The sequence below is a fragment of the Streptopelia decaocto genome (assembly GCF_964273445.1).
Source record: "Streptopelia decaocto genome assembly, chromosome: 1".
In the NCBI taxonomy this organism is placed as follows: domain Eukaryota; kingdom Metazoa; phylum Chordata; class Aves; order Columbiformes; family Columbidae; genus Streptopelia; species Streptopelia decaocto.
This window is the reverse complement of record NC_138663.1, coordinates 46016872-46038052: the sequence shown is the minus strand read 5'-3', so window position 1 is coordinate 46038052 and position 21181 is coordinate 46016872. Positions and strand designations below refer to the sequence as shown.

Genomic DNA, 21181 nt, shown 5'->3' with positions numbered 1-21181 from the left:
AAAGAATGTTTTACTGAGAATTTTGTATTGCAAGATTTCAGATAATTATTTATGTGCAAGGGAAAAATAGTGATTGAAAATATAAACTCAAAATGAATCGATTTAACTTTTATTTTGAACATTTCACTGAGATGCATTTGTTCCTACAAAGTACTTTACTCTTGGCATAAATTCTGCTTTGAGGAAAACTTTCGTTACTAAGTTCTATCTCATATCTAATTTATTATTATTTTCACTGGTGACACGTTTGCGGGAAGGATGCCATTTAACTGAGTGTTGCTCCACACATATCAAGAGACAATCACCAACCCAAAGCGCTTACCACGAATCAATGAGTGTGGTGAAAAAAAGACAAGGGACAAAGTAGCCAGGTTAGAAACAAGTGATCTTCTAGCTACCATGAGACAATGAAAAACTACGTACAGGTCCCCGTCCCTAGAGGTACAATTTTTCTGTGTTCATGATATTTGTGATAATTGCAGTGCCTTAACCACAAATAGCTGTTGCCCCACAAAAAAGGTGACATAATCTGCGCCTGGCTTTGAACCAACAGGACTGTCCCGCAGTTCAACAATAAAGGCTTGTGGGTTTATCTGTCGTCATCCCACATTCAGACACTGATACTGAAATTACATTAAACGGCTTCACACTACGGGGACATTATGGCATCCAGGTGTGGACAAGGAAAACAGAGGATAAAGAGATGGTGGTTAACTGATTAACATAATTGGTTAATAGAAGGTACAGCTGTACACAAAGTATAGAAAAGGTCTGGAGGTAGCTGAAAGAATAAAGATCTACTGGACAGATAACACTGGTACCATGATTAGCGCACAGTTGATAAAACAAAACAATAGATCATGTATGGGGGCAGCTGGGAAGAGTCTTGGAAGGTTGAAAGCCTGAACATGATGCACCAAAACAGGAAAAAACAGTGGAAAATACTGAAGAGTGAAGCCGGCAAAAGAAAAAGCAGGCAAGATTATACTAGCAGCTGGCTCACTTAAATGAGAGTGGTTTTGTATGCAATAGCATATGTCTAAGAGTATTTTAAAAATTTATTCTGCAGTTGATGTTTTCTTCTGTAGAATGATACTGAAAAATAAAACATCTACAAGGACTTGCACTGTCTTTTAAGGGATAAAATATAAAATTTCATTCCCCAAATCCTCCTGATCCTATATACACGTATCTATGTTGATTTAACTACCCACATTTCAAAAAACTTCCTATCCTCACTTGAATTGGAGATTATTACCTGGCAAGGCTATGAATTAGCATACTGGGACATATAACATTGGTTGGGACAACCAAAAGCCAGTATCCTTCTCAGACATTCAGTTGCCTTGCACTTTTTCATGACTTGCATCAACAATTCAATGCGGTATTTCTGTCCTTCCCTGCTTCAAAATGTAGAAAAGTTTTAACAACTCGGTTGCAATACCAATTCTAAAAATTATTCGGATTTTAAAGAGCAATATTATTACATTATTGGACAAAGCATTTTTTCCATTCAGTGGTTACATTTTTTTTGTAAACCTTAAAATTTTTGGAAAAAAAGAAATAACAGTGGGTGAAGCATTTGAATGATATTTTATTCCTGTTTATATAGAAATGGTATCTGCCACCCAGGGTTACATTCAAGCAAATAATATGACACAAATAAAAAAGAATCATATGTAAAAACTAGCAGAAATAATAGTTCATCTGTGCTTTTAAAATATATCAGATGAAGCTTACCTGTATGCGTTGTGGTAAAGAGAGGCCTGAATCCGCCGGGACAATCTGTATTCGTTGTGCTGTCCCATCCATTAGTGTTTGTGTAGCAGCTCCCTGGGAATGGGTAATCTAGAAAAAAAGAAAGAAACATAATGGATTGACAATGGAGATATCACCTTAAGGACAGATATACCACCTTACTGGATGAAACCCTACGGTTTTACCAACTTCTGATTTCTCTGCACAAGGCAATGCAAAGTCTGACACTCATACTGTATAAGGAATTAAAATATCTAATGAAATACCTTAATTTTGCTAGTTAGAACATTCTGTTTGTTTCACTACTTTAAACCCATGTTGAAATACCTTCCAATCCAAAATTTAGAAACATATCAATTAAAGCAATTCATTGTGACAAGTCCATGTAAGTCAATCAGACTGAATATTTATTACTGTTGATGTTCATGAGACACACACTAAACACGATACCTTTCATCATAGCTGTGCTACACTTACACTAAAGTATTTTTACCTTAATGGCTTAAGTGAAAAATGAATTTTTGGTGTGGAAACACAGCAATTGGCCTTTTCTGTCCTGTTGCTGTTCTTCTGTTAAAGCAGCAATATCAGAAAAACAGAATTCTGTATTGGGGAACTATCAAGAAAGAGAAAATTAATGAAATACACAATGTTGGCAAGCAGTGTATCTTAAAACAATTTCAAATCTCTATGACTGTGACCATTTGTGGAAGTGCTTTAATGATTATCAGTATTTTAAAAATTCTTCACATGCTATAGCCAAAGGTATATGGGGGGCGACACGAGACGGTATTATTCATGACATCATTTGGCAATAAAAAGTAAGCACAGCTGCTGTTTACAGTGGCTTAATCAGAAAGACTGGACTTTTTGTAGTACAAAGGAAGTTTGTCTTCACAGAGACAGACACCTTCAAACTGAATTTTTTGTGTTAGAATTCCTAACTCCCCAAACTTTTTTCAGTTGAAACAGCTCTGGAACATTCTGCAGTTCTGTTCCTTATTTACAACATTATAAAAATGTTCCTGTTCAACTGCTGTCCTCCCTCCCACACTTCCAAGAATTAATATAGAGAACTTATATCTGTTAATATAGAGAACTTATATATGTGCAGTAAAGGTACTGTTTCGTAACAGGATGAGAGCTTTTTTTCATTCCTCCTGGATCAGCTTCCCAGTTTTGCAAACACACCACCACGTACGTGCTCGTACGAGCAGGAGAAATGAGGCAAGAACACACAGCTGGAGGTGTATGAGAAGGGGAAGAAGCGGTGGGTAAGGCTTCCCCTTACAGCAGAAATTCAAGCTCCCATCGGCCTAAGCTGATTTTGAAAATTTACCCCAAAGGGCAATATTTTGGTACCAGTCTCAGCTCTTACAACCTACTTGCTCCTATTGCTTCAGCTTGGTAGGTAAAACTGGTCGGTTAGTCATTCGCGGATCTGGAACAGGACACTAACACAGGCTAAAAAGCTGCCTGGCGGACAGACACACAGACAGACAGACAGACAGACAGACACAGGCTATTCTTAGCGCAGCTCAAACCTTCCACCCAGATCACACCGCTCGGAAGCAAACGCATCAAAGCAAATGAGAGAGTGGGATTAAGCTGCTGGGGGCATCGCTTAAGCTGCCAGCACCATCAAAAGAAATGCTTTTCAAACTGCTGCCTGAGCCATTTTCAAACACCGGCTTTCTAAAAATACCCGATTTTTCATGAGTATGAATACTTTCTGTATTCAAACAATTCGTCTACTTCTGTGCTTAGTAAAGGACAAAGAAGTTTTGGTTATACAGCAACATGTACAGTTTGAAAGAGATACTTTCAAGCACTAAAATTCTGCATCAGCCTTTCAAATGACATGTACACATGGTGAGTTACAGGCAGAGTTTTATGTAAATTTATTTTTGCTTTACAAAACAAGCTACATATTCCATATTAAAATGTCATGATCTACATGTTGTATAAGGTAAAACTGATCTTCAACCCCACAAAATGTCAGCTTGACAGTTTAACTTCTATACAGAGTACAGTTTTTCTATTGTAGTTAAAAAATACTGCTAAGAATAACCACAATATTTGCTAAAAATATATATTTTGTATGCGTATGACAGACTGTTTCAACAAATATGCAGCTTTCCTCTGTTATTGGTACCTGGCAGGACTGTGAGAACAAACCACAACGTACTTAGTGTACCCAGCCACAGATTAAAGAAAACAGATTGCTGCGGGCTCTTCACAACTTCCCTACCTGAATCACAGAATGTGATCTTGATGCAGAAATATAAATGATCTCACACTCAGTGAAAGACGATTCGCAGTTAGCAGAATCTGAGAAAATACAAACGTTCTGCAATGCTCTGTGCAGGCAAGGCTATAAATGCCTTTTTTTTTAATAAGTTTTGCTTTTATGCAAAGAAGGCCTAAATTAACAAAAGCACATGTTTGTGAACATCATCATAAAATCATTTCTGATAATTGTGTTTTAAAATGCTTCATAAAAAAGAATTAATATTATAAAGAAATCAAAACCTACGTCACAGAACACTTCTGACCATTTTGCAAGGAGACACAGGAGCAATTTCCATTCTCCTCATAATGGGAACACCTGTCTTTCTCCTTTCATGTTCTACTCGTGTAAATTTTTCGTGTAAATTCAATTAGAACTATTTTAACATGAAAGGAGGATGACAAATGCTAGCAAAAATACTGCTAAAGTTCCATAGACCTTAAAATACGGTTTTCAGTGCTCACACTGAATAGGAACACCACCAAGCAATTATAGCTGGTAGGTGACGGGTAAGTAGGAATGTAGGATATTACATGAAGGCCCCTGTAAGCACACTTTCCTTGCTAACTCCACCTTTCAGGCAGTGCACTCATCAACAGTCCTTGGACAGGAATTTTGGCTTAACAGAGTTCCACCTGGCACTGCCGCGGGAGACGCTTTTGAGTCCTTTCAACCATGTGCCTGGTTGGGCTGCACTTTGTACCAGACAAGAGAACTGACCCCAAATGAGAGGGAGGACCTTCCTCCACTACCCTGTAATTGGGGTTTTTTCCAGTTTTGTCCACTAGACAACGACACGGAGAGCTTAACATGAGCATGATGAGCATAGCGTGAGAGTAAGTGGCTAAGTGACGACTGGGGAATGCTTAAACCGCACTGCTGCCAAATCAGATGTGACGGTCCCCAGCTCAGTAAAACCTTGTCAAAGGGCAAATCCTAATCTACACTGCTGACAGAATTATATCCATGAAAACTGTAAGGCAGCCGTTTCACCATTAACAGAAACAGCCAACAGCTCCCTGCAGTGTTGCACTTCCACTCCTTCTGTCTTCTCCCCTGCCTTCTTCTGGCCACCAGCCACCTCCAGTACTCATTAGAGCCTTCTCAGACCCTACTTGATGCACTAACCCAGCAGAAAACCTTCCAGTTGTGGAAATTATATAAGGTAGGAAAAAGAAAAGGGACCATCCCTTTCCCATGGCACTGAGATACCAAGGGAGCGCAGTATCTGATGGAATCACGTTATGAAATTTAGAAACAACCCTCAGAGAGGATAAACACCATCATCACACCATTCTCTTTTCCAAGTGGAATGTACGCTTCAGCTAGCTTTGACTAGCCTGTACTGTAAAAAAAAAAAAGCAAGAAATACAGCCCTAGACCACCATAAGGAATTAAACAAAACTACAGTAGACACCTCACTCTCACCTAAAAGGAGGACAAATGAAAGAAAACACCATGTATCACATAAATCATTTATGTCCTTTGAGGTAGCCTTAGCAACAATCACATGCTACAATAAAAGCCGTAATAATTTATACAGAATCAAATTCACCCCCACACCCCCAACCCTTCTATTTGAACTCAAGACTGACAGGAAATAAAACGACTTGAAAAGTAAGTCTATGACTAGACAAGAAACCAACCGTGGATATTGCAAGCTAAAGAATACCATTTAAGATAAAGAAGATACTGCCTCTATTTAATTTAAAGCAGTCCTGATTTTAAATAGGCTATGCTATGATGAAGCCTTCTAGGTAAGTATGTAAACTCTAATCCACACTCCCAAACTATCTGTGCACCTCTGGAAGTTCTCTGGCTGCAGCACACAGATTTTACACTCAGGTTGCAGAAAATGAAACCCAGAAGTTAGCAAAAACAAGTGACTTATGTCAAACACCAACAAACATTTCACAGTGAAGACTATGGCAGATCTTTTTTAGTGAAAACAAACATGACAAGCAATTGCTTAATTGGGAAGTAAAAGCTATGTACTGACAATGCTCTTGATTGTAAATTTTCCAACTGAAAGTGAGCAAAGCTATTAAACAAACAGATGGCTCTCAGAAGACCACTACAGGCCCAAAAAGCAGATTGGAACAGCTAGTCCCTCACTGGAAACACTGCCAAACTTTCCTTAGCTTCACTTCTGTGGGGCAAACTTTGGCAAAAAAGACTTTGCAGCATAACTTTAAAATGGACATAATAAGTTCTTCTAGTCTTCCATGGGAGAGTCTCCAGAAGCGCTGGGTGTACTAACAATTATCTTCTCCTGAAATTTTGTTTTTTATGTATCAGTCTATACATTTTATTATTCAATGTCTCTTAAATAGGACTCAAAATTTATGTACCTCTCCCATTTGCTGTTCAATAATTTGATGGGCCAGTTCCTCTATGGTTGCCATGATCTTTAACCACCAGAAATTCCTGTCAAAGAAAGGAAAGAAGATGCTTAACATCTACAGCCTCTATTTGTAAACTTCTGTATCTTTTTACTCCAATAACTCACATGGAGACTTCCTATTTTTCCTCCTTTGCTTTCCCAAAGAACAACAATATAATAAACTCCCCGTGAGAAAAGAAGCGCATTACTGACCATGACATCAGCAGGGACATAATTAACATCTTAAAAACTGGAACAGAGACAATTTTGTTCATGGAAATGAAGGGGCAGAATCTAACATTTTCTGAACTCATACTGATTTTTAGCATTTACAGGAGTGCTTGAAGGTGAATTTTGTATTTAATAGGGGAACCACTTGGGAGGCAGAAAAAAGATGTTTAAGAAAATATGCTGTTTTGTTAGCAATACTGCAGTTACAGCATAAGAAATCCCAATCTTCATAAGAAGAATTCTGTAGGATTTAACAGACACTACTTCATGAATGCACTATAAAGTATTCAGATGTATGCCTTGTTTGTTTGGGTATTGATTTACAAATATTTACTAGGCAGTACTTAAAAGGAACATATACAGATAACGAAGCACCATAAACAATCGTCCTGACAAAAGCTGTATTATAAACACTGAAATATGTACTTTTTACATGAATGAAGACGGTACTTTTACACTAAAGGATTTGTCTGTGTACTAAATTTGCCTTGTTTCCAATATACAATGTACTCGGGTTACACCAACTCCTCATTGCAGACAAAATTCTAAAGATGTTTAATACCAACACACATATTCCTGTATTAAGAATAAATTGTGTCAGTATAAAGGATTTTTACATGGTGTAAAAGATTTATTCAATAAGCTGGAATGGTGCTGTCTGAGCATACTAAAAGGCAGAATACTAATGAAAGTAGCTCCATACGCACAAAAGCCATACATATGGCTAGTTGGTTTTCACTCCTTAACTTTGCTAGAACTCCTAGAAACTGTGTCCTACCCCATTGATTTCTAAGCTTTCCCCATCGACTATGCAAATAAAAATGTTAACTCGTTTTGAAGCTCACTCTGCTCTTACAATTGGAAAGAGAGATCTCTCTTGACTACAGCAAGAACTGCAGGCCTTGGAAGTGAGCACAGCGCTATACTAAATCCTGACGGACGGGTGCAAGGGAACACCATAAAAATATTTGGGCACTGTAGACCATTCTTAATCACCCACCAGCATGCTGCACTGTTAGTTAAATTAAGAGAAAAGGCATACACAAAAAACATTTGAGGCTGAAGCTTATGTTGAAAAGCATTATTTTGTTAAAAGATCTAATAAATGTCAGCACCCTTGCAGGAGCACCCTATTAGCCCAGGTCTGCACACAGCGAGCTGCAGCACAACCACTATTCAAGGAGCACTTTCAAGTCAGCCAGTGTATTCTATCAGATGTTTTCCTATTTTTAACAATGTATTGCAACAAAATATGGCAGTTTACACATACAGTGCCAGAAATCAGTACTGCTTCATTAAAAAAAAAGGAAAAAAAAAAAAAAAAGACAAGAAAAAGAGAAAAGCTGAAAAGAAAAGCTGAATGTCTTAAAAGCAATTTGGAAAACTATTCAGTAAGACAGACACACTTCTGGGTAAGAGATGTACTTTTTGCAAAGAGTAATTTCAGAGGAAGTTCTTACTGCTTCATGACAACTTGATGTATCAGAAATATTGTGCATATGATATTTTGCAAAAATGAAGAATAAACAGTAAAATGCTAAACTTCTAGTCTGATCTGAACCCCACTTTGAGTGGGGTTTTGGACTAAATACCTCCTGATGTCACTTCCCGCATGGAATATTTTACAACTCAAAAATGCACTACTTGCTTAGCTACCAAAGCAACAAGAGCTTCTTGCCATTACAAAAAATCCACAGAATTTTGAAAGCAGTTTGATTTCCAGAATCTTTTGACTGCCTCCATGTAGGTCTACCATGCAGATATTTTCAAGGACACAATAAACGACTATCTAATTTTAAAGTTTTACTTCTCTGCATGTCTAGCGTAAAGACCTACGCACAAGAAAGTTTATTTTGAGTGGCTTAAACCAATTTTATGGAGAATATATGTTCAGCTGTGTCAGCATTTTGAGACAGCAGTAACAGCTTCCATTCTGCAGTCACTGTCTCTAGCATTTTCTACACTATTTTCCCAAAAGAAACTAGACTACATCAATACCCTTTTCCCACCAGAAAGCCAGGTCTATAATCCTTCCCAGAACCAAGTACGATTATGATCTTCTCAATTTTAGTAGTGTTTACCAACAGAGCCTGTGGCTACTTTATTTTATGCTTTTCTAAAACTTCTAGTGTCTCACCCTGCAGAAGTGGCATGTTCCAACAAGAATACCAAATACTAATTATTACTGCTGTAGCCGTGTTGCACCAACTCAGCAGCACATGGAAATGAACAATACAGTAGAGTGTAAAGCTTACTTTATTGTTCATCTAGTAAAAGCTTGCAGTCAAATACTGAACTCGCACAGGAGGCAAGATCTGAAAAATAACTTTTAAATAAATTGACTCAGACATGAAGAATAAAGAAAATTCTTACCTATCATATCTGTGGCACTGCAAAATTATAAAGATTCTCTTTAATGTTCTATGTCATACAATTACTTTAACTTATCAACACAGTAATATTTTTGCCACAAACTCAGTAAATGACAGATGGAGAGATCTGATTTCTCCAAGCCTCCATGAGTACTTCGTCCACAGTCTTAAGAAAGAAGAAACAAAGGTATTTTCTTTTTAATGTTGCAGACTTATTACTACCTTATTCAAAAGCATTCTGACACAAAAGGGCTAGCTCCAACCTGTCTCTTGGCCTGAGTTTCCAGCCTCTCTCCCTGGTGCCCGCACTGGTACATCTGTGACTTCACAGCCAGCAGCAAAGTTTTACTTTTGTCTGTGTTAGTTCTCAGCCCAGGGAATGACTTGCACTTGGTATATTGCCATGCAAACACCACTGCTGTACCGGTGGTGAGGAGAACTGTAGATCACACCTTTTTCCACAGCAGCAGCAATTTACATCATCTTAAGTCTCCCATACTTTCCCACAGCTCTACAAATTGCTGTGAGATGAACCTTGAAGCTTAGACACACTTATTTTTGGATCTTACAGATGAACCTGTTGAAAAAACAAGAAACAAATGATGAAACAAAGCAACATACAGACATAGGACAAAACAGGTGACGATGAAGTGGCCTAGGAGAGACTTCTGGTCCGTAAGTTAAAGTACTGATCTTTCTTCTTGCCTTACACACTATTTCTAGGAAGGGTATGATCTTCTAATTATGATCACCTTAACAGCCAAAGCTACTTTAAAAAATAACGCAAGGAAAGCTGTGCAATTATAAAAGTTTCACACCCATGAGCTAACCCGCATATTCTCTAGCAGAAATACTCTTCAGCACAGAATTTCCAACCTCTGCATAGATTTTAGTCCTCCAGTAAACAGATACTGAATTTTTCAAGTCCCACAGAGGTAAATGGTGTCTCGTCTCTGAGATGTTGGGCTTTGTTTTATTTGCCGTACTGCTAAATCCCCACCACTAACAAAAGGAGAGCTTGTATTGGTTATGACAGAAATCTGTATCAGTGCTAACACCTGTCTGCAACAAGATTTCTCTCTTGTGACCAAGATGAATGGCTATGAGAGCAGCTATTTTTACATTATTAATTCAGTGTTATCAAACAATGCTAATAAACTACTGAAAATCCTCAGCGCTCAATCCAGAATTTGCCACAGGCATCCTTTCTTTTTGCTGTTAGGAGCAATGTAAGTATACTCTGTTTTAAGAGTAGAGGAAGAGGCTCTCTAAAAGAGAGTCCCTGTCTTGCTGATGTATTATTTTTGCAGGAATCCTATATTAAAGATGAGAAAAAAAATTAAGAAGGAATTTGGAACAGATTAGTGTTACTCAACTACAAGCTCCAAGATGTACTCAATTGTGACAATACAGTCTAGATGCCCCCAAAATAAGCAAAATTAATAAAACCCAAAGGGCACTAGTAAGGAAATCCTTTGAGAAACTGTTTAGAATCAAACTGCTTTAAAGGTGATGATTTAACCTAATGAAGTGACAATGGACTTTGAAAGCCTGATGAGTTTAATATTCCCTAAACAAGTGATGCTCTTATCCTTTCCCAATCAGAATAATTTCATTGGTCAAAAAGATTTTCTTTGAAATGTGATTCTTAGAACCAAGAAAGAGAAACCTGTCTTGACAAGAGTTTTCAAACACAGCTATTTCTGTACCTGAAGAATCTCACCTCTCCATTCAAAGCACCTTCAAGGAGGTATTTCTCAACAACTATGATCTTTAGAAAATCACTTGTAAATAGCACAGCTCTCAGGAAAAAAAAAAATCCCTCAAAAAAGTGTATCAAACACTTAAGGGTCCATCATTGAGGGTCTCAACCACCACAGAAGGACAGCAATTTCTGGACTTAAGTGGGATAACTGAAGTAACAGCATTTGTTTGTCTACGTTTACAATTATAAAAAAAAATCTTTCACTAACACAATAACTAGGTTATTTCCTAGATACAATTCATATCTCTACCAACTGACAACTGCTATGTTATGAAAGACCTACGACAGCAGTTTTTTAATTAGGGTTTACAACAGTAACTGATGCATTGGGAGAGTGTACTCAGTTTTTCTGTTTTTTTGTGTATGCATTAGAACTCTGCAATTTGAAATCTCTTCTGATGTGACTTTAATCCTACTGGATTCTTTTGAGAAAACCTGTCACTTGAACAAAAGGAAGAGGATGTTAGCTCTTCCTATTTTTGTGTTGAGGTTTTGTCATTCAAAGCCATGACTAAATAATAATATATAAAAAACATATAGTTAAAGTTTTTTGGTGTGAAGCACCATCCTTCTGGTGAAGCCTTATTTATTTCATTGTGAATTCAGCTTTTAAGGGTATTGAGCTTGTGATTACATATTTTTGAGGATATATTGCAGGTGTGAAGTTCTTGAGTTATAAATACAGATACACTCATTTACAAAGAAGCTGTAACACTTTAATTCCTTTGACTCATAGATTGCTAAGTTTAAAAGCTCGGGGTTAGGTTGGAAACTGTCCTGTTATAGACATAAAATGTACTGGTACATTCACACTATTGCAACATCACATTTTTAAACTTCTATAGTGAAACAAGCTTGTAAACAAAACTAAACTAAGGCTGTTTAAAATGGATAAACGCCTACATATCCTGCTGGTGATATTTATTTTTTAAACACAGTGACTTCTTAAGAATGATGTACATCAGGCCTGATGTCTGAAGTAATACTGATTATGAGAATAGGATCTTACACTGGTTTCCCATCAGCAGATGAAATTCCTCTGTGTACAAAACAACAACTGGCAAATTAATGCTCCTTGGCAGTCAGTCCCATTATGGTTCTTGCTAGCAAGCAAATCACTGCTTCAGATTCTCAGAAGCAGGTGATCTGTCTGAAACGCTAGTCAGACTGTCACAGCACTTATAGGCAGAGGCAGCATAGCTTGGAATGCTCTACTAAACCCTCCCTCACATCATGTCCCTTGAAGTGTATGTGGATGAGCTACTTCTGAACTGGTTGTCAGATCACCAGAGATTAGCATGTTGTTCTGAAGTTTGTCTTTACCATTTCTGCTAAAACACCATGCAGTAAAGAGTGCTGCTCTGCAACTGACTCAACAGCACCTTGGTCATGCATACATTGTAGGTGGGGTGAAAGCCAGGAGCGTGTCAGGAGCTGCACTGAGGTCCTTCCCCACATATCAGAGATTTTAAAGAGTGTAACCTTAATTTTGGCCCAAGGAGATGGAATTTCCATGGGCTTTAAGAAACAAACTGTGAAGGATTAGTGTCTCTGACACTTGCAAATGTCATGCTCAACTACACCCTAAAATAAAGGCTGATGAAAATCAGGTTCCTCCTTCATTTACCTGATATGGCCTAAGCAAGGCTGTGGCTCACATTGCTGCACAACTTCTTGCACTGCAAACACATCCTCTGTAACCAGTGTGACTTGTAATTACATACAACAAAAAGGTGATACATTTTACAGGATTATTCCCTTCTGTTTTATATATATATAATTTTTTTGGTAATGTGAAATTAAAGAGTATTATTGGAAAAAAAAAAAAAACAGATAATCACATTGTTTTATATTTTGACGATTTTTGCAATTTCACGTTGCATAAACATTCAGTAGTAGGTGCTTCTGTGTTGTTGCTTTATTTAATTTAGTGATCCCTAAACACCAGGGCACCAGCTGACAAATACAGTGTTTGTAACAATGGTGCTATGTACTGAAATGCCTTAAATCACCTACAATATACCATGTGAGTTTGTTCTGAAGAACATGTATACTGGTGAAAAAGCACACCAATGTCAATGTTTAACTGATGAACTTCCAGGCAGCATTTCATGCCACAGCTCAACTGCTGAAACAGGCATTCTCATCCCATTCCCCATTTTTGCTTTATTATTTCATCTCTTGTTGTGCTGGCATTCACATAATGCCCTGAGGAGGCAGTTCAAGAAACTGAACTGGCAGAAACCTCTTATTTGTAGAGTCAGGGCATAGTTTCAAAGGCAGTTTAAACAGAATTACAGCTCACCCCCAGGGAGAAGGTCCTGTTCAACCTGATCAAGCTGTGGTGATACTGACCACACACAAGGACAACTCAACTCACTAAAAAGACAGAACACTAACTTGCTAGAAATGCATCAAACATCTTTTAGATAAGCACACTGAACTAATTTACTTTGAGGTCAGATTCATTCCACTTCAGACAAAAGGGAGAATGTGTTATAGGTCAAGGGAGGGATAAATAAAAGGGAAGATTAAGGAGGAAGCAAACCTCTCTTTCCATTGTTGTTGGTGGGGAGCTGATAATTCAGGTTAACTGCACGATGGAACTGTACCCCTTGTTTTTGGCCCGTGCAGCTGCCTGAGGCAGTTCCTTGTGGAGTCAGACAAGCTCCACTTGCAGTTGCGCAGAAAGCAGGGCTGCCTTCTCCTTCAAGCCTCTTCCTCCTTCTTTGCCACCTGTGAGGCTGCGCATCTTGACACTGTGGACAACGGGGCAGGACACGCCAAGGAGAACTGGCTATCAAAAAATTCTAAGCTCACTTTGGGACAGATGTAAAACATTTTGTAGTTCACCTTTTGCTTATCTAAGATATCTATGCTAAACTTCACATCAGGTATGTTTAAATGCTCTTTAGAGATCCCTGCAAAGAATTAAGTGGAAAAAATGCTTTAGTTGTTTTCTCTTCTATTATGTAAACTTACAAATTTAGCACATTTGTCATGTTTTAAAAAGTGTATTTTCCCCTGAGTTACTCCAGCCAACATTCCCAAAGGCTGAATTGCTTCATGTGAAATGATGAATTTATTCTGAACTCAGAGCTTTATGAAATCAGCAAACATTCCTTAAACACTTTAAAACAAACCTTCATTTCCCAGTAGAGAAAAAGATTTAACTGACTACCATCACAGTGTGACTTTTGGTCTTCAATAACTGGCAGCAGCCTTCAAGGTGTTCTCATCTAATGTGAATCTTCCTGATTACAGAGATGCTTCTTTTTTCCACACTTGTCCAAACCATGCCACACACCTTCAAAGCACAGATCAGGCAACACATGAGAAATGTTTTTTATTGCTAGTATAGGAAAGAAGTAGAATGAGTCAAATAATTGATGTCTTCCTTAAGAATGCTTTGCTTCCATAGGGAATGAGATAAATCAAGATAAACCAAACTTTATCCAGATGTTAGTTAATGTATGCTAATCACATTAATACTTTTCTAGTTATCTAAAACAATGAAGGGACAAGAACTGGAACTCTAAAAGAGACCAGAGAATACAACATGAAAAAAACTGCATGTACTTTCAGGATCTTCTTTATCATGTCCCACAAATAAAAGAACAGTAATTTTATATTTATATTATTACTCTAAAAGGGGGGAGGAGGAGAGCCAATGCTCTTGCCAATATATCAAGCACTAAGCTGTTTGCAAATACTGCTCACTTAAATTTTGCCTCATCCATATCTCACTCTGAATACTCTTGCAAAAATTATTTTCTTTGCTCATTGTTTCAACCAGTGAGTCTATAGTTGCTTATAGAAATTATTGCTTAATTGCTCTACTGGTTTCCCCACTTTATACCAGACTTAAGACCCTTGTCTTTTACCATGAAGGTTCTGAAAAATTAAGCAATAAGAAATGCTTTGTCCCATGACCATTTAGCTAATGATACTGCTGACTGCTTAGGCGCTTACTTCCTTCTGCAACTTTTTGCAGATGGGCCATTAAGACCGGAAACACTCTAAAACCACACAAATCAAACACATAACCTTCCTTTAATTTGTCTTAGAGCAAATATGTTGCTGACAACAATGTCAAAACTGACAACATTTAGACTGTCAACATGATTAGATCACTGCCTCTCCAACTGTCTAAAGTATTCCACTTTTTACCTTTGTACTCCCTCAGTCTGTGATGATCCATTTGTGTATCTTCTCATTAGTGGTAGACACCTGGGGCCAGGGAAACAGCCCTTTCTTAGAAGATATCAAACACAGTAAAGCTCCTCTTGCTGTATGTATAGAGTAACACAAATATTTATATCTGTATTTATAGTGATTAGACCTACAAGTTTAATCATTGCATTTGTTTTCAAAGTTATTTCTTGAGTGCTTGACATTATTACTTCCCAGACAGTTAAAAAAAAAAAATGAAGCTCTTTAAAAAACTTTTGAAAAACTAACTCACAGAGAGGCAGAATTAGATATCTGTCTCTTATTTTCAAAACCTCAATCCCCCAACCCAATTTACCAGAAACAGTAACTAAAAGCAGGCATTTTGACAAAAGACATATTAAATCCCGTCTGTGATACTTTAAATGCATTTATTGCATCTCTCTTCAACCTTCACACTCAAAGGAAATGAAAGCAGAATCTCTTCCTGTATGTAAATCCTATGTAAATACTGTTAGTTTATGTCACTAGTAGTAAATGACTTAGTGAGCCCTCTTGGCAGTAGTCATTTTTAAATACATCACTATCATCAGTCTTAGCCCAAACTTGTTGGTGTTGAACCCGACATCATTGCCAATAGTTTTCCATCCCTACTTTAGACAAGCACTCCATGAGCCATTGTGTTAGTGCAAAACTTTCATGAGCTTGCACTATTTCAAACACTCTCTTTAATTCTTCCGCAGTTTTTATGTGCTACGGTTTTCCCAATGTTTTAGTTGAAATAACTTAGAAAATATTTTTAAAATGGTTTTTGGCTTACTTCAATTGAAATGGGTTAGGAAACTTCCCCACAAGAACAGCCAGCAGATTTGAGGGCCGCTTATCAGAAGTCTCCACTAGTACAGATATACTCAGAAGACATCAGTGTTTAACTCACACCCTTCTCCAATGACAAAAGTTACACAACTTTAGCTCTCCTAGTAGGAACTTCCTACTTATACTATTTCAAAATATTATATTGGTGCAAACCAAGAACTTTAAAAGAAGTAGCAGGAAGAATATTTCTTCATGTTTGGACTCTCCATTAGATATAAACTAACATCTCTTGTTCTATTACCTTGCACTGTTGGTATACCTGCCCAACTATGAAGTACTTCGATTCTGATTTAACACCCTTTAAACGAGTATGAACAAACTGCATCAGCATGAAGATACAATAAGAGAAAACTCTGCCCACTCCATAGATCTTCAGGTGACTTTCAAAAAATGCCATAACCTTGGGCAGTGTAGTTGTACAAAGTGATGCTTGTAAAATTTGAGTAGTCTAAGTTAAACCTGCTGGTACTGTCAAACCAGTTTGACTCTACATATGGAATGCGTAATGACTGTGGAATATAGAATTCTGGTAATGACTATGTATATGTATGGAATGGGTATTAATACAGGGGTCTTTCCTAGATTAAATCCACCTGCAGAAGATCAGATGGACATTTAAACTAATGAAGTTACATAAGAACTTTCTGGATATCACAGTAAAGAGAAAAACAGGAAGATTGACATGACTTTTTAGGAAAGCTCAAAAGGTTAATATAATGGACAGCTAACAGGAAAAGTATTCCCTCTTAGAAGAAACTGTCTTAATCTTTATAGTCATACTGCTTCAACAGTAAATTATTGCAACAGAAGATGAACGAAGGATACGCTATTTTAGTTCAGGTCATCACACTGGGTTTACAGCTGCTCTACCTTAAAATGGAAACTAGTCCTCATTTCTGTTCTCAAACTCACCATGTACTAATTAAGAATTCAGCATAACCTGTGCTGAACTTGTTTAATAAATACCTACACATAAAATAAAAAGCACTTAACAATCCCTCTAAGATTAAAAGTGCTAGAGTTAAGGGGTTCTGTTACTTGTTTTAAGCACTAAGATTTCTTTTTGTTTCAGAACAGTATTCTGCAATGCTTTATAGATATTAAGCCAAGGAATCCAAACACATTTGTGAAACAAATGACACCACTCTGCTCAATGCTTCATACAAGAAAAGCTCAATGAACATGGCAAACTGAATGAGCTATTCTAGGATTATCATTCTATAAGCCATATTGCTCAAGATAGTAGAACAGTTGGCAGACTTAAAGGAGTAATATTCTCTGTATCAATGAACTAAGGAATATTTATGTGACTCTTGATACCCAGTTACTGTTTATTAAATCTACATGACATCGAGATTTAGAGAGTACATATGTAAAAGACAGATAATCATAGGAAACCGAAGCAGCTAAACCTGCAGGCAAGATGAGATGCTTGTAAAAGCACAAGGGATAATTAAAAGGCACACAGCAATAAAGAGATGCATTAGCAGGCATGCCTGTACTATTAGTTTAGAATCATTGCTCTTGTTGCTTTTTCATGAGAGTGCTACAGGGGGAAGAGAGGTGAGAAAACACAATTGCTAGGATAAATTTTCAGGAGACTGCCAAGTCATTCTTAGACTCTGAGCCACCAAATGGACAGTCTTACTTTTACCCCTAGGCTCCCATTGCTTTTATCACGACATCTCTTGAACCTGCCTGAACAGAGCTGATTCAGCTCACCAGCCCCACAATCAGCAGGTGAAAGAAAGGAGGAGGCAAGGGGGCTGTGCAAGCTGAGCCCACTCACAGAGTGCTGGCTACATGCCAGACCAAGGTAAGGAAACAGCCATGTCATCGCATCACCCTGCCCTGTGGGATGTCACCCACAGCCTGCATCTCCACCCAAAACCTGCAAAATCCTGCACTGCTATAGGAGGAAAAAAAAAAAAAAAAAAAAAAAATTGGTTCCCTGTATGAGCACAGTGAACCAGAGCAAGCATTCACCTGACTGAAGACTTGCCCCTTCACTGGATGAGGTTCAGCCAGGTCTGTTCTTCTACCTGGCACACAAAGATTACACTAACACAGCACCGTGAGTGTAAACCTTTCTTTCCAAATGCAGAGAGGCATTACATCCACTATGGTCTAATTACAGCATGTCACAAAGAGGAACAGCCCCATTCCTGGCTGACAGCTTTGTCCCCCTCTGCATTTGACCTTGTGGTTGTGTAGCTATAAGGTAAGCTTGTCTTCTGAACTTATTCACCCTGCAGCTAATAGTTGCTATACATAACACAAGAAAAGCAGGCAGAAGCAGAAATAAGACAATTTCTTTTGGAAAGGCCCATATTTGTTAAATCAGCTTATGTATGACACCAAATTGTCCATATAGGCGTGGTGTGATGTGACTGTTCAGAGCATTCACTGAACTACAGCCACAGACAAGGGACCTGATACATGAAGGTGTAACTATGGAAAGGACTCTCCAACCTGTTCAACAGTGCTACTAACCACTCTGTCCTTACAGCTTGCACGTGTTCATATCCACAGCAACTTCCTTCAGAAAAACCCTTGTGTTTCATACACATCCTTCCCATAAATCAGTGTTGACATGGTTTCAGACAAAAATATCCCTTTATAAATATCACTACCCACCTCTTCCCCCTTTTTTTTTTCCCCTTTATCAACTCCACAGGATTAGATTTTGCTAATGTGTGTGGATTTTTAAAGCACTCTGGAAAAAATATTCAGATTAAGTCAGTCCACAGTGAAGACATTAGTCACGTTGACACTTACACTGTCCTGCTAATAGTTCAAAGAAAACATATCACCAAAACAAACGGGGCAGTTTTCACACCAAAAAGTCACTTCTAAGCTCTAAACAGCAACCTCAGCTTATCTGGAATGAAATAATCAGTAATTATAGCTAATAGGACAATAGCAGAGGGTTTGGCTTTAGTTTTTTGGTGGTTTATGTTTTATAGGAAGTTAAAACAGAAACTTGAAAAAGTAGTCAAATATTTATCTTAGTCCAGCCTGTCTTACTATTGAGTTTAACAAAAGTAATTTAAGTTAAACAAACTTGAACAGCCTTTCAGAGAAGGCCTGGCCAAACCAACAACATTAATCTAAATATTGATACAGAACAGCAGTCCTGAGACCATGATTTTCAGGAAGGAATGCACTTCCTTACATTGCATCCTGAGATACACAGGACTTGCTCAGAAAGCACAAGCAACCTTCCAGTCTCAGAACTGGACATAGAATCAGGATCATTTTGGTTGGAAAAGAGCTTTAAGATCATTGAGTCCAATGCCTAACACTGATGGTATAATGAAGTAAATTTTAAAAATTAGCAATTTAAGACACTGTAGAGAAGCATCAAACATGCTGCAGAAAATCCTGGTTTTCTAAGGTACATAAAAAATATTCAGACATCAAAATCAGGAAAACCACAGCCATTACTGAAGAACCCAAAGTTATGATTTGCCACTGAGTAATATGAATGCATTGATTAGTGCCTGTATTGTTATAAAATCTTAGAACACTTATAAGATTTTATAATGCACTTATAACTACAGATCTAAGAGCAAGCTGATCAAATCCTGCAGAGCACATTTTAAGAGTCTGATTCTTCGGAAGATAAATCCTTTGTTGCTTTAAGAGTTTGGCAAGTACTACCCAATGCAGTAATCTCTGGAATCAGAAACTGCTGACTGAAGGGTAAGAATATGGAGAGCTCCGAATACACCAAAGAACTTGATTAACTGCACCTTTGCAGTGTTATCCATCATTCTCACACTGATAGAATTCAGTTTTGCAGCAGCTTACCGTATGCCAATAATATACAGGCACAAATTCAAAGCGCTAAAAGCAGCTTGAAATGGCACTGAGGAAAAACAATGTGAAAAGATTACCAGAGGGTAACTTATGGGTTTAGTTTTCCCTGATGGTCACTGGTGGGCTGCACACTGCAGCCTGTGTGTGACCAAAAAGCAGAGGCAGACAGCTGCGCCAGCCAGAGCCTGCAGCCTCCATGCCCACCCTGCCTGCTCCCCGCTGCCTCACAGGGGATGTTGATACCCCCACAGGTCTGGGAAAGCAGATCCTCACAGGAGAGCTGCCTGACCTGATATCAAACAAAACTCAGGTTAGCAAAGCTTACTATTAAAACTGCTCCAGCAGGAAAGGCACACATACCCTCTGCCAGCTGCAGCGCTGCCAGCTGAGAGCTACACTTTGCAAGCAGAAGAAACATGTACAAGTTAAAGATTTAACACTGCTCTATTTCTTATATACAGTTAAACTCTCTACTTTAAGCAAGGGCTACTGTGGTTCTTTTTCCAGGGTTTTTTCACCCAGACATTAGACGCAGGTTACTTTAGGGAGACCGCTTTCCTTCACAAACTGTAAGGCAACTTCAGCAATTTCACTGGCTGCACAAACTTTAATTGCATAATACAATGAGCACACAATAAATCAAAATGAAAATTGAGTATCAGCATAAGGAACAAGCAAACTAATCTTACCAGTGTAAATATTTAGATTTCACATTATAGAGGAAAGCCAGTTTTCACAGGACTAGCACATTAGCTCCAAGCATTCTGCAATTACATTTTTCATGCGAGCTATTTAACTGCATGCTACAGTATCAGCAGGTTTTTCTTTGGTTTTGGTTCCCCATGTCATTCCCCTCCAACTTTAGTAACAGAATGTAATAATGAAATAATTAATGTTAGAAATTATTTCTGGAGGTCATCTGGTCCAAACCCTCTTCCCTCAAAGTAGAGTCAGCTTCAGAGTTAGGGCTTTGTCTTCGGAGGCTAAGAAACCTAGCCAGAAAAGCCAAGGTAGGTTTTAAAAACAAACAGTCTCTCCTCCTATCCCACAATCTAGCCCAGGCTATGGCTCTTCTTAAAGATATCAGAACTCCCACAAAATCTATTCCCTTCAAGAGAACATTCCAGCAAGAAAAAAAATTAGTAAGTTAAAGCTAGTTAATTTATCTACTGCAAGCTCTCTTTTGTAATAAGCATCTTGATCTGTTGTTGCAGAATGCAACAGACTTAGCAAGTGGTGTCCAATCATCCAGTTGGAGCAGTTTGCATGAACTGCAGCAGCAGTTGAGGACTGTACACCCCACCAGGTGACATCAGTGATAGTCCTTATACTACCATGCAAGTGCACACATGCAGCTGACCAGCATCACATGAAAATACTTAATCCTCTGGTAAGACAGGGTCTGCAACACATTCAGAGAAAGAGCTACAGACAGAAGCAATCAAACATTTCACAGACCTTAAGACTTCCCTCAAACAAGTGTTCATGAGGAAAGATTTACAGCAAGGAGTAAG

The 21181-nt window shown here is 38.1% G+C and overlaps 1 protein-coding gene across 10 annotated transcripts in view; it reads right to left on the bottom strand.

Annotated features, from left to right (window-relative positions):
• Positions 1 to 21181, bottom strand: part of NR2C1 (nuclear receptor subfamily 2 group C member 1) — a 59491-nt gene that overhangs the window by 36780 nt on the left and 1530 nt on the right. For 4 of the 10 annotated variants that reach the window (XR_014184963.1, XM_082061792.1, XM_082061791.1 and 1 more), the window contains 2 exons: positions 6400 to 6475; positions 1741 to 1848 (listed from right to left, as the gene is read on the bottom strand). Coding sequence is in view for 9 of the 10 variants with exons in the window: in XM_082061791.1 (XP_081917917.1) it covers positions 1741 to 1848; positions 6400 to 6475 (184 nt within the window). In the remaining variant the exon portion in view is untranslated. Of the gene's footprint in view, positions 1 to 1740; positions 1849 to 2251; positions 2349 to 6399; positions 6476 to 9297; positions 9341 to 9486; positions 9592 to 21181 lie in introns of those variants that run through there. The other 6 variants (XM_082061795.1, XM_082061798.1, XM_082061793.1 and 3 more) reach the window with 5 other exon arrangements.